At 41.2% G+C, this 27,213-nt stretch overlaps 1 protein-coding gene across 12 annotated transcripts in view; it reads left to right on the forward strand.

Annotated features, from left to right (window-relative positions):
• The window catches only part of scrib (scribble planar cell polarity protein), a 67,408-nt gene that overhangs the window by 26,113 nt on the left and 14,082 nt on the right, over positions 1–27,213 (forward strand). For 7 of the 12 annotated variants that reach the window (XM_044038983.1, XM_044039027.1, XM_044039044.1 and 4 more), the window contains exons 2-29: positions 1,180–1,297; positions 2,776–2,854; positions 4,210–4,299; positions 4,855–4,911; positions 5,819–5,882; positions 6,705–6,779; positions 6,946–7,090; positions 7,611–7,729; positions 7,881–8,080; positions 8,417–8,583; positions 8,790–8,917; positions 9,051–9,173; positions 9,257–9,445; positions 9,562–9,948; positions 11,280–11,345; positions 14,061–14,150; positions 14,241–14,318; positions 14,427–14,744; positions 16,435–16,515; positions 18,061–18,306; positions 18,774–18,884; positions 19,396–19,689; positions 20,157–20,345; positions 20,598–20,717; positions 21,268–21,324; positions 21,883–21,939; positions 22,862–22,942; positions 26,946–27,017. In XM_044038983.1, the coding sequence (XP_043894918.1) occupies positions 1,180–1,297; positions 2,776–2,854; positions 4,210–4,299; positions 4,855–4,911; positions 5,819–5,882; positions 6,705–6,779; positions 6,946–7,090; positions 7,611–7,729; positions 7,881–8,080; positions 8,417–8,583; positions 8,790–8,917; positions 9,051–9,173; positions 9,257–9,445; positions 9,562–9,948; positions 11,280–11,345; positions 14,061–14,150; positions 14,241–14,318; positions 14,427–14,744; positions 16,435–16,515; positions 18,061–18,306; positions 18,774–18,884; positions 19,396–19,689; positions 20,157–20,345; positions 20,598–20,717; positions 21,268–21,324; positions 21,883–21,939; positions 22,862–22,942; positions 26,946–27,017 (3,801 nt within the window). Of the gene's footprint in view, positions 1–1,179; positions 1,298–2,775; positions 2,855–4,209; positions 4,300–4,854; positions 4,912–5,818; positions 5,883–6,704; positions 6,780–6,945; positions 7,091–7,610; positions 7,730–7,880; positions 8,081–8,416; positions 8,584–8,789; positions 8,918–9,050; positions 9,174–9,256; positions 9,446–9,561; positions 9,949–11,279; positions 11,346–11,917; positions 11,981–14,060; positions 14,151–14,240; positions 14,319–14,426; positions 14,745–16,434; positions 16,516–18,060; positions 18,307–18,773; positions 18,885–19,395; positions 19,690–20,156; positions 20,346–20,597; positions 20,718–21,267; positions 21,325–21,882; positions 21,940–22,861; positions 22,943–25,724; positions 26,151–26,945; positions 27,018–27,213 lie in introns of all 12 variants that reach the window. The other 5 variants (XM_044039080.1, XM_044038991.1, XM_044039000.1 and 2 more) reach the window with 5 other exon arrangements.

Genomic DNA, 27,213 nt, shown 5'->3' on the forward strand with positions numbered 1-27,213 from the left:
CTCTGTACATTTAAAAACAAACAAACAAAAAACATGCACATTAAGCTTGCATGTTGTGTGCGAACTCAGAACAGGAAAAGAAGAAAAAAAAATGGCCATAGGGAATGAAAGAGAGAGGTGGTGCTATGCATCATTGTTTTAATAAAGCGGTCTATTGGTTGTATACATGAAAATGCAAAGGTGGCTTTTTGTTTTTTGTTTTCCAAAAATAATGTTTTCAGGCTCCTCCGACATTGCTTCAGTTTGGATAAAAGGCAGATAGCGTACAACATTGTTTTGCCGATTGTCCTAAATTTCTTGTCGTGTGTACAGGCCCTTAAATCCTAATGCAATAGGTGGAGCTTGAAAATAGTCTGGATATTCTAATTGAGCATGTCAAAGTCTGTGGTTAATGACACACAAGAGATGTTTTCCACAAAGAAAGCCTAAGGTTTAATTTGATTTAATGTTTAGGCTCCAGGCTTGTACATGTCTGCATTCAGAATAATGACTTAATAGGAATTCCTATCCTGCAACACAAGTTCCTTCAGACTCTTCTTCCTTCCCTCTGCACAGGGCCTGAGAAGCCAACTTGCTTTTGACCGAGCAGACAGTAGTTCCTCTGTGAGCCGCACAACTATGGACTGATTGAGGGTTTAATAACTGCATAGTTTTTCCTGGTTACTCTTACTGTTCCTCGCAAGCCCATCTTGTCTATCAATCTGAACCACATATGACACGCAGACGCACCAGCACTGCTGGCAGAGGAATGTCTCTGAGAGCTCTCCTGTTCAACAACCAGCCTCTTGTGAAAGCACTTGGCATGGTCACAGACACGGCTCTCTCCTCAGCTCTCCTATCGAAAGACACTTTGTTTAGCTGGCTTTGCTGTGGTGAAGAGGAGTCTTGAGGAATATTATGATGGCGTACCCAAAATTCTAAGAACTAATGTTTTATTGGATATAGGATATTGTTTATTAATCAATAACTGATCCACTTGGTAAATTATTTATCATTTAATAACTTTGGCTTTGCTTTTTTGTTTTTATTTCTGGGTCTGTGATGCCTTTGGTTTAGTTTCACCAGACAATCAAACAGAAAAATATCCTAACCGTTTTAAATTATGAAATGCATTTTTGATGATTTGATGTAACAAACTGTCTCTGTTTTGACCGACAGTGTTATCGTTTGTTTCCACAGCCTTTCTTCAGACTACTGAACCTTCGGAAGCTTGGCCTGAGTGACAATGAGATCCAGAGACTCCCACCTGAGGTGGCCAACTTCATGCAGCTGGTGGAGCTGGACATATCCAGAAACGGTACAGATGACTAAAAAAAAATAAAAACAAAAATGTCATTCTGCCCGCACAAGCTTGCTACAGCACACATTTTCTTTATTTACACCTATTAAAATGACCTTTTCAAGAGCACAGCAACCTCATAAATGGGAAAGGACATAAATACATGTTTATGTATTGGTGCAGTGAGTTGGCTCATAAAAATCTTTTCTGCCATGTTAAGACAGAGCAGCATGGCCAAATCTGTTGGAGAATAAACACCTTCAGAAGCAGCTATTAGATAAATATTGGCTGTTCCTCTTTGCCAGATTATGCACTGTCAGAGCTGGTGTAAACACACATCTTGATGTGACATGATTATAAGGGGACAGCTCTTAAGTACAGGTGTGAATTTACCCAGACACCTTGAGGAAGCATTTGAGATCCAATCAGGCAACATGCTGCAGATTCATCACCAAAAATATGTTTGCATTCACAAGCCGAGATTTATTCGTTGCCATCACCACAAAATGGCCACATTGACCACAATATAAGGATTTTCTTTTAATCTTTTCCTTCAAATGAATAACATTTAAAGCTATGTGCTTTGCTTAGCCCTGTCTAAAGTATTAAAAAGCCTGGTAGAAGTGTCCTCTGGTGTTCAAATCAGCCAATGCCAGTCTGAACTAGGGCTGAGTCATAAATTGTGTAGATATAGAAATCACAATTTGAAACAACACTATGTCAGTCCCTGTCTGAACATGGCCCATGAATCTCCATGCTGTTAAACTATTTGTAAGACAAGCACAGGCTGTAGTGTGCCTCCAATTACAACCACGATGCTGACCCAGCCCTTAGTAATACATGTCACAAAGATATAAGATGAAATTCATTCCAGTTGTGCTTGCTATGTCACCGTCTGCACCTCTTGTTGAACACACACACACACACACACACACACACACACACACACACACACACACACACACACAGATATATTGCCCTCGCTCTGTCCTTGCATGCTGTACACAGACACACACATAGTCAGAAGATGTGAGACAGCTGCTCTGCTACACACTGCACAAGGTGTTGTGAGAGCAGTGTACAGTGCCGTGTGAGGACCTTTCCCGCCTGTCTGCTGCAGGTTCAGCGGTGAAAGTACTTTACCTGGTCGCACCAAAAGGTCCAATTTACTAATATTGGAGACAAAAGCAGACAAAAATTAATACAAATCAGTGCACACACTGATATGATCAGTTTTTTTTTAACAGTTAGCTGTAAACAATCCTATTTCCCTCAAAATTGTACTTATTGTGGGGAAATAAAGTTGATATTTTACACTTTTCAAACATTTCCTCCCTCAACATTCCCCTCTCCTTACTTGCTTACTTGCTTTTCTGCCATCTGGTTGTGATTACAAAGAAACTAAAAATGATTCAGTCGAAAGAATATGACCCCTTACTCTCTGCACGTGTGTGTTCATGGTGCTGACTCCTGTTTCCTCCTCTTTTCTCCCGCAGACATTCCTGAGATCCCCGAGAGCATTAAGTTTTGCAAGGCCTTGGAGATCGCAGACTTCAGTGGGAACCCCCTCTCCAGGTAAGTGGATTGGAACAACCCATCACTCAGTTCATCAACACTGTGAGAAAATGTGCTGGCTCAGATGGAACAAGAGAGGGAGAGTAACAGCACATGTTTGGAAAATAAAATGTAGCTTGAAAAGTGTAATTTTCTTTACTGTCATATTTCAAATGTGCAGGCAGTTAACCATATTGTGAGTTTGAATGTTAATCCTGATTTTACTGCACTGGATAATCTTTCACATACAAAGAAATAGGGCTGCAACTAGTGTTTATGTCCATAATCTTAATCTGTCTAGTTTCTTGATTAATGGATTTGTTGTTTGGTTCTGAAAATGTTGAGCAAAGAAACAAGAAAATATTCACACTTGCGATGCTCAAGTAATCGATTAATAATTGGTTCATCATTGCAGCCCCTCATGGAAATACAACCAGGGTCTGAGCTGCATCCTCTCAGACTGTTTTTGATTCTAAAAGACATTACCTAGCCTAGTTGAAACCAGTAGTGTCTGCCACCAATTAGATTTTTCTCTGCAGACACTTCTGGCAAATACGCCATTTTGGCCAATTCCAGAATCTCCTAAAAAAGGGAACCAATCACAAAGCCCGCCTCTGGCACGTTAGCAGCTTTTGGAAACACGGCGGCCACCGAAGAGCAGCTGTCTTTTAATTCGGCTGTTGATTAGCCTGGGTGAGATGCGGTCTGACATTAGCCAGGCTAGACATTACCAACACTCACAAAAAGCAATCAATCAGAGCAGCGTAACGTGTGTACTACCCAGTTAATTTAACACTGTCTGAATATTATAGTGCATGTAGATTCAGCAGACCGACAACAAAGACTATGCCTCTATAGTAGTCATCTTATCGGCATGTTCAGTTTGATATAACTGGTTGTGATAGGTCTGAGCATTTTTAAGGATGAATGGAAACTGGTTTGAATGGGAGTGAGGCCAGGTCCATCTGTGAGAGCAAAAAAATATGAGCTCACTGATTGGTCTCGTTTCAGGCTTAGATTTATACATCCTACAGAGCAAATGCCTGGAGGAGAATTATGTTTCCTATTACCAAACATGGCTGAATGAAATTAAGAGCCATGCCAACTAAATCAGGATGCCACTGTCTTGAATTAAGATCGCTATTTTACTGCGCTCTCAAACCTTTTTGCATTTGTGTTGTGCAAGTGATGTCCAAGTGGGTGTTTAGAGAAACAAAAGAACCACTGGAAAAAAAGCTTGGACAATGAATATTTCACAGACAGGGTTATCTAAAGGGTCAATCAAAGGGTCTGTGTGAGGTGAGGGAACCCATGTGTTGTACAACCGATCCCTATGAGACTCTCTGCTAATTCTCTCTCTTGTCTTTCTCCCTCAGATTGCCAGATGGTTTCACTCAGCTCAGAGCGCTCGCTCACTTGTCACTCAATGATGTGTCATTGCAGATGCTGCCCAACGACATTGGAAAGTATGTACATATGCACAATAGCTCGAAGTAGAATATTTCATTTTTAAAATGTAGACATTTTTTTAATATCACATAAATCTTGCAACTCTGCTTCCACTTCATTTAGAATAATGAAGTATTAATACATGCAAATGGAACAGAAATTAGTTTGAATTACTTAATTTTGTGTTGTAGAAAATCAGCTTTCAAACTAGAGTACCAACATTCTCTAGTTCTAGGTAATTCCTTTGCTGTGAATTAACATTTTTGTGATTTGAACTCTTGAAAATGTTGCTTTCTACCAACCTTGGGCATAAATGGCTCCTTGATACATAAGGAGACCCAGCAGATTTTCGAGTACTTGTCTAGTGGGCTCTTAGTTGGGCTTGAGGGCCACTGTTGTGTTCAGACAGATGGAAGAGCCCCTCACCATGCCAGGCACCCCAGACGAACAGACTTGCCATCTGACAAACCAACCTGCCATCTGACAGACCAACCTGTCTCACCTCTCCCCTCTCTTCACACTGCCTGCCAACCTCTTCCCTCTCTACCCTCCTCTCTTTTTTGATTTTATAGCCTGGCCAACCTGGTGACGTTGGAGCTCAGGGAGAACCTGCTTAAGTCTCTGCCCTCGTAAGTGTTGTGTTCCTTAAGTGTCCATGTGCTGAGTCTCTTCTCTAATTCCCCACCATCTCCATCAAGCACAGTAAGAGCCTTTTTGACAGCACAAGATGACAATGGATCCATGCTGGATGAAAAATGCAATCTCCTACTGTTACTTTTTCTCAATATCACTTTTTTCATATATCATACCGATATCAGTCCTATACAGTTGTTTTTACAAAATTACACCCATCTGTTGTGCTTTTCCTCCCTTTTTTTAATCATTTTTAATCTTAAGTCTTCAAAGTCCACATTGTCATTGCACCCTAGCAAACTTGTGCATTCCTTCCTTATATTCTGCTCACAATTATTTTAATTTATTTAGTTTAACCTTAATTTAACTAGGAATAAAGCTCACTGAAATTAAATATCTCCTTTGCAAGAGTGTTCTGGCCAAGGCAGGTAGCTGCATATATAATGTTTTTTTATATATATATATACATTTTGAACATACAGTATATAGAACACAATGTAGAATAGAATAAAATATAAAATCACATTATTAGCACTTTGAAAGTGTCCAATGAGGCCTTCAGTATCATGATATTGGATTTGCACATCTCTCTTTTACAGCTTGTGCTTGGCGATTGCATGTGATCATTTGTTTTTTTTGTGTCCTATCAGATTTTTTTTTTTAACAATATCCAATCTGGTGGTTTTTGGCTTGTATTGAATACTAATTTGGCTCATTCCTTGTTACTTTACTGCACACTCTCCATGAGCACACAAGCTATTTGAATAAGAATGTCTCTCCCTTTTTCATAAAGATGCATATGTCATTGTGAATGAAAGATTTGTTATAATCATCATATGCAAAGCTCTGGCCTTTGTTTGTCCATGATTCATATTCATGTGACTCGTGCTATTTTGTGTGTAGGTCGCTGTCTTTCCTGGTGAAACTGGAACAACTGGACCTGGGCAGCAATGTACTGGAAGTTTTGGTAGGTGAACATCTCATCCTGTTTAATCACATAATATTTTCCGGATGATTCATTCTATTATTTTAGTGCTGAAACAACAACAACCTTAGTTACCTCTCTTTAAATAATAGATTGTATACGTGTACTGCTGCTGCTCATGCACATGGTGTGACATGTATTACAAATATCCTTGTCACATTCCCACCACATTACCTCTGATCCAGACGGCGTTTACATTGCAAAACATGGCAGAGTCGGTCTGTCAGACCTGAGGCCGTGCCTACACTGTACCCCAGTGTAAGTGCCACTTTGAACCTGGGAAACGCCCACCTGTCTCAATAGAACAGAGTAAACGGCGCTACATGACCTGACAAGGGTGGAGACTGAGCAAACAGATGACATCATGATGAAACCTTGCCTGTCCGCATGTCTGTCTTAAGTTTCTGCTCTGCAGACGGATCTCCTTAATTCCGTTTTGTCAGTATGAATTTAATTTGAGCTCCTTTTAGGGAAACCTCAGCCTAGTGTGCCTGCGGCAGCAAACAGAAATTTGAGAAATTCCCACGAAGAGAAGAACAGCATTTTATTTATTTTTTATAGCAGATGAAATAATGAAATCAGTAAAATAATCAAATTCAGCTGAAAATCTTATTCATCTTATGCAAGTCATACTGAAATTTATGCCTGTGAATGTCTAAATTTGGTTGTGAGTGATGAGTAATCATCCAATTAATATAGTTTGTTTGTGTCTATTCAAGACACATGATTTGTGTTTGCTGTGGCTTCAGCATATTTCCACTTTGAAGTACTAATGAAAATGCACAACCTCCTCCTTTCTGTTAGCCGGATACTCTTGGTGCCCTCCCCAACCTGAGGGAGCTGTGGCTGGACCGTAACCAGTTATCCTCATTACCACCAGTGAGTACCACAACAAGAAACCAATAATATTTTATAGCTGCTCTGTTAGAAAATACACATGCAGGAAAAACTCCCACTGGCAGACTTCCACCCCCTATTTTTTGCTGCGAGGGTAATGATTCTGTTGTGTCTCGGTTATTAACCCATGTTATTGATGTGTGCGTAGGAGCTTGGGAACCTCCGAAGACTAGTGTGTCTGGATGTGTCAGAGAATCGTCTGGAGGAGCTTCCCTCCGAGGTCAACGGCCTCCTGGCTCTCACTGACCTGCTGCTCACACAGAACCTGCTGGAGGTCATTCCAGACAGCATAGGTGAATAATACATGAATGAAAACACAAGAAAGGAATTATCGAATGAAATGCATACAATAAACCCTCGTGGCCCTCCCTCCATTGCAATATATGATGCATTAGATGCTTATCATATAAATGGCAATACCTGTCTTCTGTATTGCTTGAGGGTAGTATATTAAAAACCTTTTAAGGTCAAAACAAATTAAAAGCAGTACAAATGACCAAATACTGATTTGCTTTGCTGAAGGATTTTCATTCTTTCATCACCTTTTGGTGCAAAAAAAAAGTCAAGGTTAATGTCTTATTAACAACTGTTGAAGTATGCATTTCCACTGTATGGGTGACTTTGCTCTCCTAAGAGCAGCACTGCCCTCTAGTGGATAAAAAGAAATACACATTATACAATATATGCCACTCACAAGACTTTATGTTTAAAAAAAAAATAATTGATGCAAATACATTACATACAATACATACATAAAATGGAGCCTTGTCGATGTTGTTGTCTCACTGGTGTAGTTTGTTTGTGTGTTTCTAGGTTGTCTGAAACAGCTGTCAATCCTGAAGGTGGACCAAAACAGACTGACCCAATTAACCGATTCCATAGGAGAGTGTGAAAACCTCACAGAACTCGTCTTGACAGAGAACCTTTTACAAGTAGGGAGCTATAAAACCCGCTCACGACGCTCTTGCACCGACCCAGTTGGGATTTATGCATGTCCATTCATTCTAACTCCCATTAGCAGCCATTGAGTTTGAATATTGGTCATCCTGATGATTAACGGCCTCTGTCTCTCTCCTCTTAAAGACACTTCCTCGCTCGCTGGGCAAACTGAAGAAGCTGACCAACCTGAATGTAGACCGTAACCGCTTGGGCAGCGTTCCCAAAGAACTGGGCGGATGTGCCAGCCTCAACGTTCTCTCACTGAGAGACAACCGCCTGGGCAAACTGCCTGCTGAGCTTGCAGACGCTACTGAGTTGCATGTGCTGGATGTGGCTGGAAACAGGTGACCTCTCTCAAAACCTTTAACTATTAATACTGTACAACAGCTTTTCTGCTCCAAGGTCAACCCATTTTCACTTTGTTACCTTGACAGGAGCAAACAAGATAACCTTGTACAGATGTATTTTCACAGCTATGTTGCCAAAGGATAGAAATTGATGTATTTTGTAGAATAAATCCCAAGGAAATATACATTATCAAAGTTTATGTGATAGTTTTGTAAAGTTGTCAAGGAAAGGGTTCTGCAGGATCGAGAATGTTATTCCTTTCATTGTCTTCGTCTTCGGTACTCTTTGGAAAAGTCTGCAGCTTATCTCAACTCACTCCTTCTTTTATCCAGATTACAGAACTTGCCTTTTGCTCTGACAAACCTCAATCTGAAAGCCATGTGGCTCGCAGAGAACCAGTCACAGCCAATGCTCAAGTTCCAGACGGAGGATGATGAGCGAACAGGAGAGAAGGTGTTGACGTGTTATTTACTGCCACAGCAGCCTTCGCCGAGCTTAGGTACGCAGCCCTTTGTTCATTCATTATTAGGTTTTGTATTATTTTTATCAGAGAGTTATAGGATGGAGATTTGGGTCACATTTGAAGCTTTAAAATATGTTTATAATGTCCATTCCTAAAGTTGTCCATTCAAAGGCAATTAACAGACATTTGCTCAGTTAAATTTCTGTCTCTAACTGCACTTTTCTTTCTTTCGTCTGTCTCAGAAAACCTGTTGCAGAACAGTGTGGATGACAGCTGGACAGACAGCAACTTGAACAGAGTGTCAGTCATTCAGTTCCAGGAAGAGACCAAGCCTGGGGAGGATGATGATGACGCTGCAGCAGAGTACACGGTGCGTAAAATTGACAATATTATGTGTTGCATTGACACCCCTGTTTCAGGATATGTATATTGCCAGATTCTATCCAATTTTGGCTAATGATTGCTTTCAAAAGCAAGTTTTTAATGAGTTTTCCTTTCTGCAGGGTCTCCAGCGCAGAGCCACACCACACCCCAGTGAGCTGAAGGTGATGAAGAAGGGCATTGAGGACAGGAGGAACGAGGCTTACTCATCCAGACCTGAAGGAGAAGAGTCACCTGACCCACAGGTACATCCTGTAAAATGGTGATTATGTTAGGTCTGCACTTTGTTGTAATCGCATTTAATTAAAACTGGTGCCGGTGGTTTTAGGAGAAACGGCTTAGTGACCTCTCCAACCAAAGCCACGACTCCCAGGTGTCCAACAGCACACTGTCAGCCACTTCCCATGAGGACAGACACAATGTGACTGCCACCTCGCACCAGAGGGAGGACCTTGTGGATGGCCACTTCCCTCATGAGGAGGAAGAGCTGGATGAGATGGAAGTAGAGTACATTGAGGTGAATAATTTCAAGTTTTACAGAATTTGCAAGAAAAAGAATCTACAAGGAAGTGTATGTGAGCGAGCAACAGAACAAAAATACGTTTTTAAATCCTAAAATCTCCTTTCCTCCAGCCCACTGTGCACTTTGCAGAAGAGCCAATCATCCGCGGTGGGGATGAAGACGGGGATGAGGATGGGGAAGACGGGGAGAGGACTGACGAGGAAGATGAGAGGCCGCCTCTCCCTGCAGAGAAGCAGCGTCTGATCAGAAAGGACACACCGCATTACAAGAAGCACTTTAAGATCACTAAGCTGCCCAAGCCCGAAGCTGTGGCCGCGCTGCTGAAGGGCTTCAGCCCCGACAGCCTCAACTCTCCAACAAAGGCTGCTGAGGAGGAGGACGAGGACGAGGAGGAGGAGGAGGAGGAGGAAGAGCACAGTATTGGCACCCCTCAGCACCATCACAGAGTGGAGGATCTGGAGGACAGCCGGCAACAGGTCAACTCCAGCCAAGTAAAGGTAAAGGAAAGACTCTTGAACTAGTTGGATGCTGGTCAAGAGTAGAAGGAATTGGAAGAAGCGAAATATCAGTTTTCTCACCTGCATTTTGGTCTAGTGAAAAACCCAACATAAAGTAAGCTGAGAGGTTAATTACATACGAAATCAGTTATTAAATATAGTAATTTTGGACTTATTCATCACCTCTATGTAAACCTTTAAGGAAGCGTCCACATGCAGTGTCAAATAAATAATTTTCCATGGAGATTCACATCAGACACTCCACACACCTGTTCCTCTGGGTGTGTTCACGTCACACTGAGATGAAAATATATATCAGCCTTTACAAATGCAGCATCTTTAAATACTTGGGGCCAAAGAAATAGGGCAAACTGGATTTTTTTTCCCCCACACATTCAGATTAAAGCAGTTTTGATTAGTTTTGATTTTTTTTCAGTGCGTTAACTGATTCAGTAAAACTGCAGCTACTTCAGTCATTTCTATAACTCCCATGTTTTGGTTGCTTAGTAACGACAGGCACAAGACAGAAACTCACCTACTCACACACATCTCTGGCTCCTTCCACACATTTTTAGATGCTGCATGTGACTGGCCCTAATAGTGTATTCACAGAGTGATCTTCCCCTCTTGCAAGTTGCATTGAGTTTGGAGTGGCCTTGTGAAAATAAGATGTCTGTTGTTTATCAAGGGGAATTCTTAAACTCAGTGGTATTTTTAGCTCAGTGTTTTTGTACACACCTTTTACTTTCTCATCACAAAGAGACAAAAATACAGGTGGCCATGCACGTCATCATAAGATGTACGACATAAACATAGCGTTACATGGTTGTGCCATTGTCAAAAGGATGTGAAAACAATGTCTTCTATCTGGAGAAGGATCAGATAAATAACATTCAAAATGTTTCTCTCCACACTAGATTGCATCTCGATCTTTGTGTACATAGAGATGACGTACTAGATATGAGCACAAGCAGCTGCAGGCTGAGATCAGCCCTTTCTTGCACAACACTGCCCCCATTTCAGCACTAAACTCACCATATTATCACCATCTCCTGAATTTAATTGTACTACGTCTTCATACTCTGCTTTTTATAACATATTGTGTGTGTGTCTGTTTGTGTGAATGGAGTGAGTGAAGTCTGCCGAGATGCTGCTCTTCAAAATGAATCTTGTTAATCATTAGTATTTGGGGGGGACTTAGATGATATTTGTTGATTTATCATGCTTTTTTTTTTAACACTGTGATCAAAGACCATCATCTCACTGAATCATTACTGTGTGTGTGTGCGTGTGTTTTTGGCTGTGGGTCTGTTTTGTGTGGCTGACCACAGATCAACCAGAACATGTATTGGCAGAGCTGGAATGTGAGATCCAACGAGTCTTGTTTCTGTCATATGGTAATAAACCTTTAGGGGATATTCAACCTATTAAATATTAAGATCCTTTTTTATAAATCAGTTTCCGGAAGACACGTTTCTTTAAAAAAAATTTCCACCTTCTGTAAATTACTGCTTCAAAGTCATCTTTCAGATATGTTTGATTAATTTAAGGCTGAAAGGCCTGTTTTCTAAATTAAGGTTTACTCCTGGAGGAAACTGCTGTTTGTGGTGTGGAGGTTGGGATTAATCTGGTTTTGGGAGCTTTTGCCCTCTTTTGTCCGCTCTCTCTCTACACTGTGTGTGTTTTTTGCACTACAGCTCAGCTCCTTGGTCTTGTCTTTCCATCTCTGCCTGTATTTGCTTTTGGTGGCTTGGGAGCGAATGTGGGATCGCTTCTTCTTCCAGGTGACGTCCACCCCGGTGGACTTGAAACTCCCACTACCTGCAAGCAGACTTGTGGAGTGTTTTTGTGTGTTTGGTGAAGAATATGGTGAAGTGTGAGGAAGTGTTTTTCCTTGGTGTGTGTGTGAGCATATTTTTATTTTGGCCTGACTAATCCGCATGCTTCTTGCTGGTTCCTGTCCTAACAGGGGGTGTCATTTGATCAAGTCAATAATCTGCTGATTGAACCTGCTCGAATTGAGGAGGAAGAGGTCTGTACCTACTTTTTCCCGTCCAGTCTGTCTTTCTGTGTCCCTCACTCACCCACTCATTCACCCACCTGCATTTACAGGTGGAGTAAATACCCATTGATATCCATTGTGAAACCAAGCCAATCACTAGGGACCCCTAACCATAACTTATCATGGATCGGCAGTGTGGCAGAGCCTGGTTGCAAGAGCAATTACCATATGTCATTCAAGTTGAATATTTTCAGTGGACAAGCAGAAGTTCAGGAAATTTAAATTCCATCTGGGGAAATTAATCTAACTTTTTGTTTGACATGCAGGTTTTTTTCTGTGTTCATGTCACTAATTAGGATTTTTTCTTTTTACCAAAGCTCTCACAGTGTTGGACTTTTTGACTCTTCTACCCATGTTCTTTTGGTTATAAATATCAGCTTTTGACATAAAGCTACAGGGTTAATTGCAATTCTCATCTCGACTCATTTGGGGCTGCAACAATCCATTTATTATTAATCGGTTACTATTTTGATAATCCATGTATCATTTTGAGTGATAATCAATATTTTAAGCTTCCTACATGTGAACATTTCCTGGTTTCTTTGCTCCATGTAACAAAGAAATCATTGAAAATTAATAACATTGGTTTGTGGACAAAACAATAATTCAGGAAACAATCAACAGATTAATAAATTATGGAAATATTACCATTAGCTGCAGCCTTAGACACATTAGATCAATAGATCAGCATGAAAGCCCAGTGTAACTGGGAATTATTTATCACTGTATTAACTTGCAATATGCAAAGGTTTGACTTTTTGTCAAATGTTCAAGTAATTCACTGTAAATGCTGCTTATATTTCAAAAGAGATCCCCCATATTTTATTATACATAAGTGGTTAGGTTAACCATCCAACACATTCCTAATAATTAAATTTTCACCACAAAATAGCACATCTTATTGAAGTTAGGTTGAGGCACTCTAAGTCCTTTATTCGGTTCTGCCACACTGCGCCTCCTGCCTTTTCATTGCTTCTGCTGCTTCGCCCCTTTTCATCCCCTGTCTATGCTGTGTTGCCCTGGAATGAATGGGCTGGTCACACTCTGATGAAGCCAAGCCACATCACCGGCTTCCTCCAGGACTGTTTTTTTGTTTGTTTGTTTTTTTTGGGATACACAGGAATATAGAAATCGCCTGTAACTCGGCTGCCAGAAGAAGAACTCCAGATGGATGAAGAAACTTACTCATTAATAGTGTCTTTTTAATATTCCTTATTATTACAATGCATTAATTTACGTCTCATATTATATTACAGTTACATAATTGTCTATTTAATCTTGTATGATTGTGTATGACAACTGTACACTTGTGCTGTTTAGTTTTGATGAAGAGAACAAAGCATTTTAAGGAACAATGCCATCGTTTTATGACAAATGCTGGTATTTAATCATCACTGTACACTTTAATATCATCTCCACATCCAGGGCACGGCACGCTCATCCTGTCATTTCCTTTTTTTCCCTCTACACGTTTCTCATCTGTCTCTATTCCTCCTTTTCTCTTGCATGGCTTGCATATACATAGAATATACAGCACTTAGAAACTTTATTTACAGACTAGTCTTTTTTTTTTTACAGAACACATATAGCAGTACTTTTTCCATATTAGGCTTTAGCCTCTGAATTCAAGTGAATACAACTCACACTTGTGTTTGTTCAGGTTAGGTTTGGAGTCTAATGTCAGTCAAGTGGTAGATGACTATGTTTGGCTACTGTAGCCTTGTTTTTGTGAGGCTTCGCTACTTTGTCACTCCACCTTCCACTAATATTGACATTAGGCTTCCAACAAGTCAGAGTTTCTCTCCTTTCACTTAACATCTGTTTGGCATGATCACAGGATGACATTAATGAGGTTGACACCACCTTCTGGCAGGGAGAGGGAAATCACCCACAATTTGAATCATATTGTATAGACATCGACTTGAAAAGAAAAATCTAAAACAAAACAATATATTGTGGGCTTCTCCCTCTCACTCTGTCCTAAGTTGTGTGTGGTGCTAGGCAGGTTTTCACTTGTAGTTGTGCTCACTGCACCCTCCTCAACTTGCAGCACACCATCAACATCCTACGACAAACTGGCGGCCTGGGTATCAGCATCGCTGGAGGGAAAGGCTCCACACCTTACAAGGGAGATGATGAGGTAAGACTTCTACCGAAAATCTGTATGTTTTTAATAAATCAAAAATCATTATATAAAAAAGTTAAAGTTTGAAATTTGTTTAATTTGCAGGGAATCTTCATCTCCAGAGTGTCTGAAGAGGGTCCTGCAGCCAGAGCAGGGGTAAAAGTGGGAGACAAACTCTTAGAGGTAAAGAGGGAACAGCTTTTGATTAGTAACTGTTAGCTCTACTTAATAGTAATATTTGTAGTAATAGAATATTGAATGATAGTCAGTCTTTCCATTTTTGTGTCACAGGTAAATGGAGTAGACCTCCATGAGGCAGAACATCACACAGCGGTGGAAGCCCTTCGTAGCTCTGGTGCTACAGTTTCCATGACAGTGCTACGGGAGCGTATGGTGGAACCGGAGAACGCCATCACCACCACGCCCCTGAGGCCAGAGGACGACTACTTCCCACGGGAGAGACGCAGCAGCGGCATTGCCTTCAACATGGAGCCGAGTCTCAGCGGGCCCCGGCAGCGGTTTTCCACCTCCCTTTTCCGCAACGACAAGGGCCTGGGATTCAGCATCGCCGGGGGAAAAGGCTCCACGCCATACCGCACAGGAGACACGGTGAGACAAAAGCTTTCCGTAATCAGCATACATACAAAGAAGAAGTTAACAAATCTAGATTAAGAAGGCAGCTTTAAATGTCTCTTTTATTTCGCAGAACTTGTCATTACATTGGTGCTGTAGGGTATAACTACCGTCTCAGTATAACAGTGATTAGCTCTTATGTAGTGTACTGGCATTCCCGCCCTGCACACAGGAAGTGCAGGTGTGAGAATAGCGTGCGAAACGCGAGATGGCTGAAAACATAAAGAAGCACTTCATTCACTTCAGTCATTGAGCAATTTGATGGGATAAACTCATACGACCCCCACCTTCCTCTGCGCTGTCACTGTATACACACAAACACTCCCTCAGCCTGTTTTCAGGTGAAGATGCAGCATACGAATGATGGTACATTGTTTCTGTTCACAAAAAAACAAAACAGAATGTGCAATCGTAAAAACTTGCCATTGAATTACAAATCTAGAAAATGCTTCCAGATGAAGTCTGTTAAAGATTCAGATCACAGGTTTCAGTGAAAGAGGAAAAATGATTGATGACCAATTCATTTTACAGATGAGACACAATCTATCATTACATATCCTATTCATGGCTGTTGTGACAGTTGTAGCTTAACGTTGAGGAGTTGTGCCACTGAGTGTTTGCAGTGACAGTCTCAGCTTCAGGGAAAAGCATTTACAGTCATCACCAGGGAGACAGAGATATGAATAGCCAGCCTTGACACTTGATATGTTCAGTGTAACTGGACAGGGTGAGGTGTATATTTGGGCCAAGCCAATACGACATTGCTACCGATGGAGTTCACAAAGCCCACAAAGAGGAAAGGACTCATAAACTTTTGATAAAGGCAGGTCTGACTGCATGTCATGCCACTCTTTCAGAACGGTTTTCAGGAGCTGCCTTTTATTTATTTTTTTAGGTAGTTGATGTGAGGAGACATTGCTGTAAACTCTGCTTCTGCATGTTGACACATTTTGTTTTGCTGTGGCAGACTCAGTTTGGTGTTCAGCTGGATTTTATTTGGTTAAACAAATTGTGTAATTTGTCTGAGCAAAGGAGGTAAAATGTGTCATGGGTTCCTTCTTTTAAAGAGCATCTTGTGCAGCTGATTTCAGTTGTGCCTTAATGGAAAATTGTTGTCTTGTTAATCATTTTTTGTGTTTTTTTTAGGTGTGTGTGTGTGTGAATCATTTTTTGTGTTTTTTTTAGGTGTGTGTGTGTGTGTGTGTGTGTGTGTGTGTGTGTGTGTGTGTGTGTGTGTGTGTGTGTGTGTGTGTGTGTGTGTGTGTGTGTGTGTGTGTGTGTGTGTGTGTGTGTGAAACCTGGTATCAAGATTTGTGGCATTGTGTGCTACTGGTGTTTCACAGTTACTTTAATAAACCCTGGTACCTGTTATGAATAAAATAATCTATTTCGGGCTGTGTTCCTCTCAGTGGGATATCACATGCTCGCTGATGATAACCCCCCTTTGCAGACAGCTCACAGTTAGCACACTGATTCATCACAGGATTGCAGCCTGTTGCACCAGACCTTTTACCACTAACACTGTGTAATTTTAAATAATTACTTAAGAAGCCATTTATAATTACTCTGTAGTCTGTGGTCCCTGCTTCAAAAAAAGCATGAGAAGTAGAGTGCATCTTCCAAATTTGAATTGATTGTTAAAGTTTCTTATGTCTGTTCTTTTTAGGGAATTTACATCTCTCGCATAGCAGAGGGAGGAGCTGCAGACAGAGACAGCACACTGCGAGTAGGCGACAGGGTGATTTCTGTGAGTACTACACCACCCCCACATCTCCATCTGGACACAACGGTAGATACGTGTGAAAAGCAGTGGAATGTTTCCTTTACACTGCTTTATAGATATGACAATAATGGAAATGATTTATTTTTGCTTTAAAGACCCTAGTAGTGGTTTAAGAAAGGTTAGAGACTGATAAATGGGTAATAATATTGCTGTAGGTTTTCATCATGATAGAATTAATTTACTCAAGAGCAAGATGCTCCATTTTAAAGCAATGTAAAGGAAACGCTTGTCATTTTTTTATGTAACTATACATGCTGTGCCCACCCAGTATCTGACCTGATCTAAAATAGGTCAGACAAACTTGATTAAGTTGATGCATCAAATTCAACAATTAATAGCAGAAATATTATAGTAATAAAGCAGTCAAACTAATTCTAACACCAAATCTCTCTTCTTATATTTACATAAGCTCTTCTGCTGAGTTCTTCCTGCACTGAATATCTATGGTTCTTTTGTTTCTGCTTATCTGCTTGGCTTTGCTGTTTTGTATGTAGCCGGTACACAAGTTACAGCATGACTTTTCTTTACACATAACTGTGTCACTCACTCGTACTGTTAATCTACTGAAGATGACAGATTTTTTTTGAAGTCCCTCCTTGAGAACACCATACGTTTTTTATTATTATAATTCTGCTATGTTTCTGCGTTCACTCTCCTCTTTCATGTTGCAGTTTTTCTTCCCTGCGTAGCCCTCCTCTCTTCCTCCTGCATGCTCACTAATGCTTAAAGTGTATCTCCTTTGCTGCTTGGTGGTGGGGATGGTTTTGGGGAGGAGTATGCTGAGCCTGTCAGTCTGCTGTCGTGGTACACACGTGTCACCACGGCAGCAGCCACGACATTGATTCAGCTGATGGTAGGAGCTGGTACTGTCGGGTCAGTGCTGACCTCTGCTTGTCACTTTGGACCACAATACAGTTTTTTTCCGATTGTGCATGCCTAAAAGCTGTCCCTTCTTTTAAGTTTATACAAGGATGTTAACAAAACTAATTAATTAACATTTTCTTTTTTATGACATAGTTGCGGATGTCTTTGCTTGCCTTTGTTGACTTAAGCTCAAACCTTTTAGACAAATTGCACACGTACACTTGTGTTTTAAGTGAACAAAGGCAAGTAAGGGTGGGAAAGTAGAAAACGGATATATTAAAAGATTATAAGATTAATTTATGGAATAAATGCTTTCTCATGGCCTCTTTTCCTCAGGGTAGCTCTAATAGCTTAAATTGCCTGCAATAGCCTGCTGTTACTTCCGCTTTTTCTCTGCCTATCCCTTTTGCACTGTAAAGGTTTTGGGTTCTTCCTAAAACAACAGTACTCACATTGGTGCACTCACAAAATCCCAGTGAGGTAAAATCAGATTGTGATGGATATTAAATAGATATTATCAAAGAAAAATCTAGATAAATAAAGAGATAAATGTTCATACTACCAAGGGCACACGTGGCTGGTTGTCACTGACAACATTCTGGTGGGCGTTGACACCCTCCGTGGTTGCTTTTACTGTCGATCCAGATCAATGGTGTAGACATGACAGAGGCCAGGCATGACCAGGCAGTAGCGCTCCTTACCGGCACCTCCCCCACAATCGCTCTCCTGGTGGAGCGAGACCCGAACACATCAGGTGGGTCTCCAGGTCAGTCCCGGGCACGTGCCCACTCCCCCCCACCTCCAGAACCCTCAGATTCTCCAGACCAGGACGAGGAAGGTCTAACTCATGGGAACCACCTGAGTCAGATGGAAGATGAATATCCAATCGAGGTGAGACCCCGGGAAGCCACTTGAGCACTTATCCTCAATGACTTGTTTTTGTTTTATTAGACCGTGTTGATGAAGGCTTTTTTAAAGCACTCAGTGTTATTTATATGTTTGTTTATTTGGCCCTTGCCTTATTCTTAATGCTGTCCAGCTCCAGAGAAGATGGTGCATGGTATGAAAGCTTGATCTAATTTAAGTATTGGTGTGCTATAGATTGTAACCAGGTAATAGCAACTGAATCAATCCCAACCAGGGAATAATGAACAAAAAAAAACCTATTGCTATTAACCTGCTTATAGCTGTCAACTTGCGGTTGAAACTGAGTGGTTTGTGTTTGTTTGACAAATTACAGAAATGTATAGACGTAGGCATGATGGTTATTCACAGGGAGGCTTGTCATGATCTGGTACATTTTTCCTGTGTATCTGCATTTGTCAAAAGCTCTTTTCACTTCACTCTTGTTCTAACAGGAAGTGATCCTGATGAAATCAGGCGGCCCTCTTGGCTTGAGTATCGTGGGAGGCAGTGATCACGCCAGTCACCCTTTCGGCATCAATGAGCCTGGGGTTTTCATCTCAAAGGTATTATTGTAAAAGAGTTGGGAGTTTTTCCAAAGTTTGCTGAATGCCCTATTATTACCACTCAGTGGGTTTCCATCAGCCCCCTTTAATACGTATTTTTGATTTGCAAATATGCAAAAAACTTTATGCTGGTGAGGCGAAGACAAGCAAATGTAATGGCAAGATGAATAAAGGATAATGTTTAGAAACCAAGGGACTGCGATGTCACTCTAGCTGTCACTGCAGTGGGAAAAATAGCAGAAAGGGCAAATGTCAACATATAATGACCTTGTGCAAAAAACAATATTAGTACAATTATCAATGGGAAGCAGCAACAAAACACATTTTGGGCTCTTTATTTATGTCACCAGTTTCACCTTCTTATCCCTCTGTGGTGAAGTCACCTCCTACTTATCTCATAATATTCACTTATCAGCAAACAAACATAATTATGCATTTCCATTTTAAATTTCCACCTAAACAATGCTGCAACTCTTACCCAAAATGCATCTCACTTGCCCCTTCTCCTCAGGTGATTCCTCATGGTCTGGCATGTGAAAGTGGCCTACGTGTTGGGGACCGAATATTAGAGGTGAACAGCATCGACCTGCGTCATGCCACCCACCAGGAGGCAGTGCGCTCCCTGCTGGCCAACAAGCAGGAGATCCGTATGTTGGTGCGCAGGGACCCGTCACCGCCTGGGATGCAGGAAATTGTCATCCAGAAGCAGCCGGGGGAGAAGCTCGGCATTAGTATTCGTGGAGGTGCCAGAGGTCACGCTGGAAATCCCCTTGACCCCACAGATGAGGGAATCTTCATCTCTAAGGTATGACAACCTTTAACTTGTCATTTCATTGAGGAATCTATCAAGAATGTGATGGTTTTGCCCTTATATTACATTTCAAAAACTAAAGGATGGATTTGGGGACATTTTCTGGGGATGTATGTTATGTTAAGGCCAAGGGAAGAATTTATGAGATTTTTGGGGGTGATTCAGATCCTGGATATTTGAAAAACAAATGTTAACCTTCCAAAATAGGGACTGATGATGTTGAAGTTAATCCTATTTAACCTTATGTTACTGGTTGGCATTAGAATTAGTATTCTATGATCAAACGACGATTGCATAGAGCTTCACCACATGCATTTACACCCAAGTACTCCAAGTGCTTTCTCTAGATATTCATTTGGAGGCTTTTTGAACACTTTTAAAGGAGATCGGAGTCTCTTGACACTGTGGGAAACTGAGTGTCTTAAAAATGGGGAATATTCTCTCATTGGTTGATCAATCAGGTGAGTTCAGCTGGAGCAGCGGCAAGAGACGGCCGACTGCAGGTCGGCATGCGGATCCTGGAGGTGAACAACCACAGCCTGCTGGGGATGACGCACACAGAGGCGGTCCGAGTGCTTCGTGCTGTGGGAGACTCTCTGGTCGTGCTAGTGTGCGACGGTTTCGACGCACAGAAAGTGGCGGCTGTGGAGGTGAGAGTCCTTAAGGAGGAAATCAACAGAATTTTACTTTCACTTGCAGAGACAGGAAAAGGAAAAAAACGGGTATAAACTGTAAGGTTAATATGTTTAATCAACCTCTGTGTTTTGAAGAATAGTACAAAATGTATTGATATAAGCTGGAACCATGTTATATTTGGCATTTCATAAGCATTTTTGCTCTAAAAATTGAAGAGAGGTGTTTTTAAAATGTGTTTACAAAACTGTTTCTGGGATGATTTGCAGGCATCTCCTGGCATCATTGCAAATCCATTTGCAACAGGCATTGTACGAAAGAACAGTATGGAAAGCATCTCTTCTATAGATCGTGATCTGAGCCCAGAGGAGATGGAAATCATGCAGAAGGTACAGCACGGATTATACACTCACACTCATCCTGACTATGTACATTAGTGAAGGTCAGGTGCTGCCACTCAGTGACTCTGCTTATGGGTCTTATGGCATTCATAATTGAGGCTTTACTTAAGGCAATACAGAGCTTTACAGATTCACTATCACTGTGCTTCCACAGCATTTTCATGTTGGCAGATGGAATCATGTACCCATGCAAACCACTCCTACCCATCTTTTCCAACAGAGCGGCCAGAAAACGCCAACACAGATGTTCACTTTGTTTAGTGTAGCTTTTTGGGAGGCAGCCCACACCGAAAGAATGTCAGGATCGCTGGTTTACTGAAGGCTATTGTTTGTTGCTCCTCTGCACCTCCACACACACACTGATCAATTTAGTTTCTGGTGATACAACTTTCATCTGAACACATGCTGCCATCCCATATGGAAATGTTTATTGGATTAAACTGCACAGGCTAGCAGCTCTTTCATTAAGATTTACAAGATGCATAGTAAGGTTTTATTGAGACTGTGAGAATCATATATCTTGCTTTATCTTCTCCAGGAGTCTGAGATGGTGAGAGAGACGTCACAGTGGGAGCGAGAGGAGATGGAGAAAGTGGTAAGTTGAACATATCGGTCGTGTCAAGGCTAAGACATAAAACTTAGTTCGATCGGCAGACACATGGAGATAGCACAGCGCATGATAAATCAGTTTCAGCAAATTTTCAGCGATATTACTGCGCAGTAAAACATTAGTCAAATGTTGAGGCGTGTCTGTTATCGGGTGAATGAAGCTTCTCCTATGTGCGTATTGTGTTTGACAGAAGTGTTCCTGTAATGTCCCACCTTGCACGCTTTTTCTGTTCCCATAGTTAATGAATAGATTACTGTTTAATGTGTGTGGATTCTATCCTTTGTTTCCCTTCTTTTCTCTCTCTCTCTCTCTCTCTCTCTCTCTTATCTCCCCTCCCTTTTGGTGTGTTTGGTGTGATACATAATCATCCAATCATCCTGTTTCCATACCTTCTTCTCTCTTATTTTTCTCCACTTCACCTCACTGCAAATCCTCCTCCTCCACTGTCTCATTTCACCTTTCATTGCATCACTGTGTGGCTGTGTGCTTGGGTGTCTGTCCTACTGTCCTCCTCCTCCTCCTCCCCTTCCTTTCTTGGTGAAGGAGCGAATGCGCTTGGAGCGTGAGGAGGCAACTCGCCTGCTAGAAGAGGAGACCGAGGTGAGACACTTGTCAGCGGCAGGTCCTCAGACAAGCTTTCTTGTCTGTGCAGAATGGCAGCTGAGCCGCAAATACCACTGAACTGCCGCCACATGATTTTACCTGGCAACTTATCTCTGCATATACAGAGAGAATACAAGCTTCCTTTTCTGATTTTCTTAAATAAATCAGTCTATTCAGAATGGCTTAGTTTTACTTGGGAAAGCTCTAAATTATTATTAATTATAATTATTACTATTTGTTTGTCCACATGGTAAAGTTTGATAGTATGCTAAATGTTTGTTTAAATCAACTTATTAGTACTGATGATGGTTAGTGTTGAGACCTTTAAAAACACCATTGATTTTTGGGGGGTTTCTCATGGATTTGTGACGCAATAAAAAACAACAACTAAGGTTTATAACGCTGCATTCCACATCTCTGGTTATTTGTGATCAGTTTATCTTTTACTTAATCCCAGAATGAAGGAATGAGGAAGGTGCAGTTGTATGAAAGTGATTCACTGAAAAACTACACAGCGAAAATTATAGGGGCGACTTGTTCACCGCTTCATGATACTAATGTCATAAACAATTTCCTTTGGGATAATAAAAATATTCTGATTCTGATTCATTTTTATTTTACTGAATCAAATCAGTTTTATTTGTATAACAAATTACAACATGCATTTCCTTGAGACACAATGTTATGACCTTCATATCTGTTTCATTTAAGAGGCTGAACAGTGAGTTAAAATCAAATTTTTGACCTGTAAATTGGGCATTGGAGACTTTGGCTTCTAAACGTCATAACAATGGTATACTATACTTCCTTACATGGCTTTCCCCAGTTGAACTAATTCACCTTGAATAGATGCCTGTTGCATATTAAACCTCAGTCCGAGACCTTTTTCTCACCTCTGTTTCTATTTATTTCCCTGTAGAATATTGGTACTGGACCTCTAAAACTTGACTACAAAACCTTGGCTGCACTTCCCACCACCAGTCTACAGAAGATAAACAGGGTAAGAGTCCATTTTAATGTTTTAATCAGTAGGCAAAAAAAAACACAATTGCTTGGATTTTTGTGCCGGCTATGTTGGAAATGGCCTTCAAAGCTCAGAATAGACTTGGAACGACATGTTAACATCCATGGAAAACCCACAAGTGACCCATAGCTGACCAACAGGTTTCAGAAACAGGAATGTAGACCTCCCGTCCTTGTGCATAACCTCGGGTCAACATCATGGATGAGTAACCTCAGGCTCAAGGGCCAAACTTATTCAACTTATGTCAGTTGATGAGACTCTGAAACAAGAAACGTCTATAAACAAGAGTAGACATGACCATCTGGGATTGAATAAAGACCGAGAAGGATCTGAAGGATCGGGAAGAATTCAAGACCACAGACTGAAAGGAAGAAGACTTAAAAAGGGACCGTGGCCAAAGAGCAGACACTGTCCTGTTTGATAAAGAGTCTAAGTGTGTAAGAGAGAGGCAGCGTGATGGGGGAAGGGGACAGCTGCCCACTATCAACCAGCCTGTTCTCTGCGATATTTTAAACCTGCATCTCTCACAGAATTGGATGGTGTCTCATGGGTGGGTGGGGCGCCAGACAGAGAAGGGAGGGTGTCGTCAAACAGACAAGTGTTTCGGGCCGAAGTTGTCAAAGTCGTCGGAGGATTAAGTGTGAGTGGACGTACAGTGCTGTCCCGTTACCGTCCTACAGTAAGTAAAATGCTGCTTGGTGGGACAAGTGCTAAGTTTTATAGTTTCTTATTTTTCTCTTTCCTCTTTTTGTGATTTTCTGTGATTCTTCTTTCACGCTGATTCATTTCTGTGTGTGAGTGATTTTCACTGCTATTTCTGAAACAATCTGATTATTTAATCTCTCATACTCTCTTCAATTAACACTATCAAAATATGCCCAACACCATTAGGCAATTGGCTGTTTTTTTTAGTATTTAAGTTATACTAAATGTGCTCCTCTAATGCAAGTTGTATGAGCTTCCACTCTGGCCTGATGTCGAGCAGAATGTCCACTCTGTTCATGTTCAGTGTATCATAAGTGGATTTGCTGCTTGAGCACGTGGTCTCACAGTGACCCAGTAAAACAGGTTTAGGAGCTGATAAATCAGAACCCACCCTGTGTTTTAATGAAGTCTTACAAAGACAGGAATGTGCAGAGTGTTGCTTAAAGCCTGTATTTGATTTCACTTCAGCTTTTTGTAAATGTACAGCCAAATTATTTGCTTATCATTACACTGACATAGTTCAGTTTTAATTAGTTTTGAAAAAATGGACGGTCTAATCCAGGGACTCCAATAGACTGGGCCAGGCCCCCCCCCACATGGGTCAAAATTATATAGGTGTTACAAACACAAGGCACGCATTTGGTTTTGTCACGATTGACATTGATATTTGGGTCATGATTGTCATGCATCTTTGAAAGTGGGTCCCCAGACCATTGCTAAAACAGTCATTACTTTTACTCAGGCATGATAAAAGTATGTCATTTAGCGTCTGCTAAATGACATGTAATGTAATATTCCCATGTTACCAACATTAAGTTTAAAATTTATTTAATATTACTGTAGGTTATTTTACAATCAACCCCAGTTTGTCTTCCTTCTTTATAGGCTCTCTGTTCTGAAGGTATAAAAAAAAGATTAAGGTGCTTAGCTCAGTGTTTATAGTGACTCATGTGCTTTTTGTTTCACCTGAAAATCAACAGCTGTTCACCAGTTAAACAGCATGAGATCTTTGTCATTGAAGTATCAGTTGTTCAATTCCTGGTCTTTTATCCGCGTTGCTAACTCGGCATTTTGGCATTGCAGTGAGCAGTTCGCTGCCCCTGTTTCGTCTCTCACACACCAAAACACCAGCTGTCCTTCACAGTCTGTGTCAGAGCCAAAAGGGCACTCGTACACATTCCATCCCACTGACCCTCATATCACCACCGACTCTTATAATCAGCGAGTAGAGACACGCACAAGTCCTTGCTTATATTCTGGTTCCAACTATTTCGATTATGACAACATATGTCAAGGTCACGTCCAATGAATTCCAGTGTTCGCATGCTTCATTTTTTTTTGTATTCGTTTAAAGCTTTCTTTGCAACATGACACCTTTACATTTGCACTTACACGATCAGGTTTCTTGACATGCATTGCCTTAAACGTCGCATATTTTCTGTCCTCGTGTCTTCAGCTGTCTTCTTCTGCAAAGTACAGTAGGAGTTGACATTGTCCAGGAGTCCAAATGTCTCACTGCTCTGATAATATGGTTATTTAAGGCAGAGGCCTGAACCGCAGAACTGTGTCCAGTAACGCACATCATCACTTATCAATTCTTAAATGATGAGCCACTAAGAAACTTATCTCAAAGGCTTTGGGAAAGATTTAGAGGTGTGAGTAAGTGTTTGTGGCAGCCAAAGGCTTGAGTGTCAAGTTTCTATTTATAAACAGACCCGTCTTAAGATAAGGCATCTGAAGATCTTGAATTTGGTTCACTGGAAATCATTTGTCAACCCTCAAAAACGATTTTTGCCCTTTTAACCTAAAAATAAGACCTAGTTTTCCAAAATCTCAGCAATTACTTTTTACATGACTCATAGAAATAACTAAATGTGTGAAAATATAGGTATGGTTGTTATGAGCAAGGATTACCTTTTCATCTCTATGTTACGCACCTACATTCTGATTTTAAATTTTTGATAACCTCTTTTGTGTGAGTGAATGCAGTTTTTCCACAGTCATTCCTTTCAGTCACTTTACTGCATCTGTCCTATCCTTTACTCCTGTTCAGTTCTCTACCTCTGCTACTGTGACTGCTCCCATGGCCGCCCCCCTGCAGGCCCAGTATGGAGCCCCTTTAGAGCCTCTGGGCTTCAGCTTAGGTCACCCCACAAATCCCCTCAGCCACACGGACCCCGAGTCCTGCCCCGGTCTAAATGTAGAGCACGATTTCCTTAATGGATCCCAGTTCCCCGCTAATGGAACATCAACTGCTGACAGCGCTGGCTCTTCGACAACCATTAATTCGACAACATTTGTACCTGAAGAGGAGGGCGAAGAGTGTCTGGTGGACTCTCAGCCTATCTGCTTCAAAGAGAACCCTTTCTTGGTGGCCAATCGCAAAGGAAAAGGGCTTCCTCCTGGAGAGAAGGTCCTGTCGGGCCCGCCTGTGGGCTACGGGAAACAAGGCCAACTGCAGCCATGGTTGTTCAGCAAGGCAAGCCGCCTGCCTGAGTGTGGTTTGGAGGCAGCATGGCGTGTTACTGCACACAGTTTGCTATTTTTTCCCTTGAAATGCATCATCCATTTATGTATTTAGACTGTGTGCAACTTTTAGTTTTTAGCAGTCACAAATATGATTATTAAATGAAAATATGAATAGATGTCTTTCACTTTTAACTTACATTTTTGCCTTTTTTTATTCAGATAAAGCTAATTTCTAAAGCTAAAGTTTGTTGAGCTTTATCTCCTACAAATATTGTTGGTCATATTTTTAGTTTCAGCATTCTGATTATTTGTTGAATTACTTGATCTGTAATCATATACAAATGTATATGAATTTCTTAGGTTTTCTTTATTAATTAAGGCTAAACAATAAATGCAGCTCTAGAGACATGTAAATGAAATGCTTCAAGGTTTTTAGTTAGTGCAAACATTTATGGCAAAAGCATTTTCCTCTGTGTCCAGATTTGAATATTTTAGTATCTTGGTATCATAAGGGGCCAAAGTGGTGCATGTTTTTTGCTGTGAACACGGAGCGTGTGACACCTTGTGAGGTATTTGTGCACATTTTGGGGACTCGACCGGAATGTCTGTCCCAACAGCTGTGAGGAGGGTCATAAGTCTCACAGGAACGCGACCTACAAGACACACGGAGAAGTGCATGTTTCTCAGCAGGAGCTTGTTGATGGTTGAGTTTGAGTGAGATTTGTTTTTTTTCTCTTCGGTGCACTGGGTGAAAGTAGGCGCAGCTGTTAAGTGTGTTTATTTGTGTTTTGTCTTAATCCTCCAGGCACCTTCATCTGATTTCACCAGGACAGCCAGTCCCATCAGAGAAACACCCTACTCCCCCACTATTCAGCCGGTGAGCAACTTTAACACCTGCCTTTTCTCCTCATCTGTTTCATACCATCTTTTTATTTTCTCCTTTTCCATGAGTCACGTCCAACACTATAGATGAGTTATTTTACATTTGACCCTTCTGACGTTTCCTCACACCCGTAGCCCAGCCACCACTCTTCCAACAGCTCCCTGTGTGCAGGCAGGGAGACCCGCTTCGT

This window comes from Solea senegalensis, linkage group LG1 (assembly GCF_019176455.1).
Source record: "Solea senegalensis isolate Sse05_10M linkage group LG1, IFAPA_SoseM_1, whole genome shotgun sequence".
In the NCBI taxonomy this organism is placed as follows: domain Eukaryota; kingdom Metazoa; phylum Chordata; class Actinopteri; order Pleuronectiformes; family Soleidae; genus Solea; species Solea senegalensis.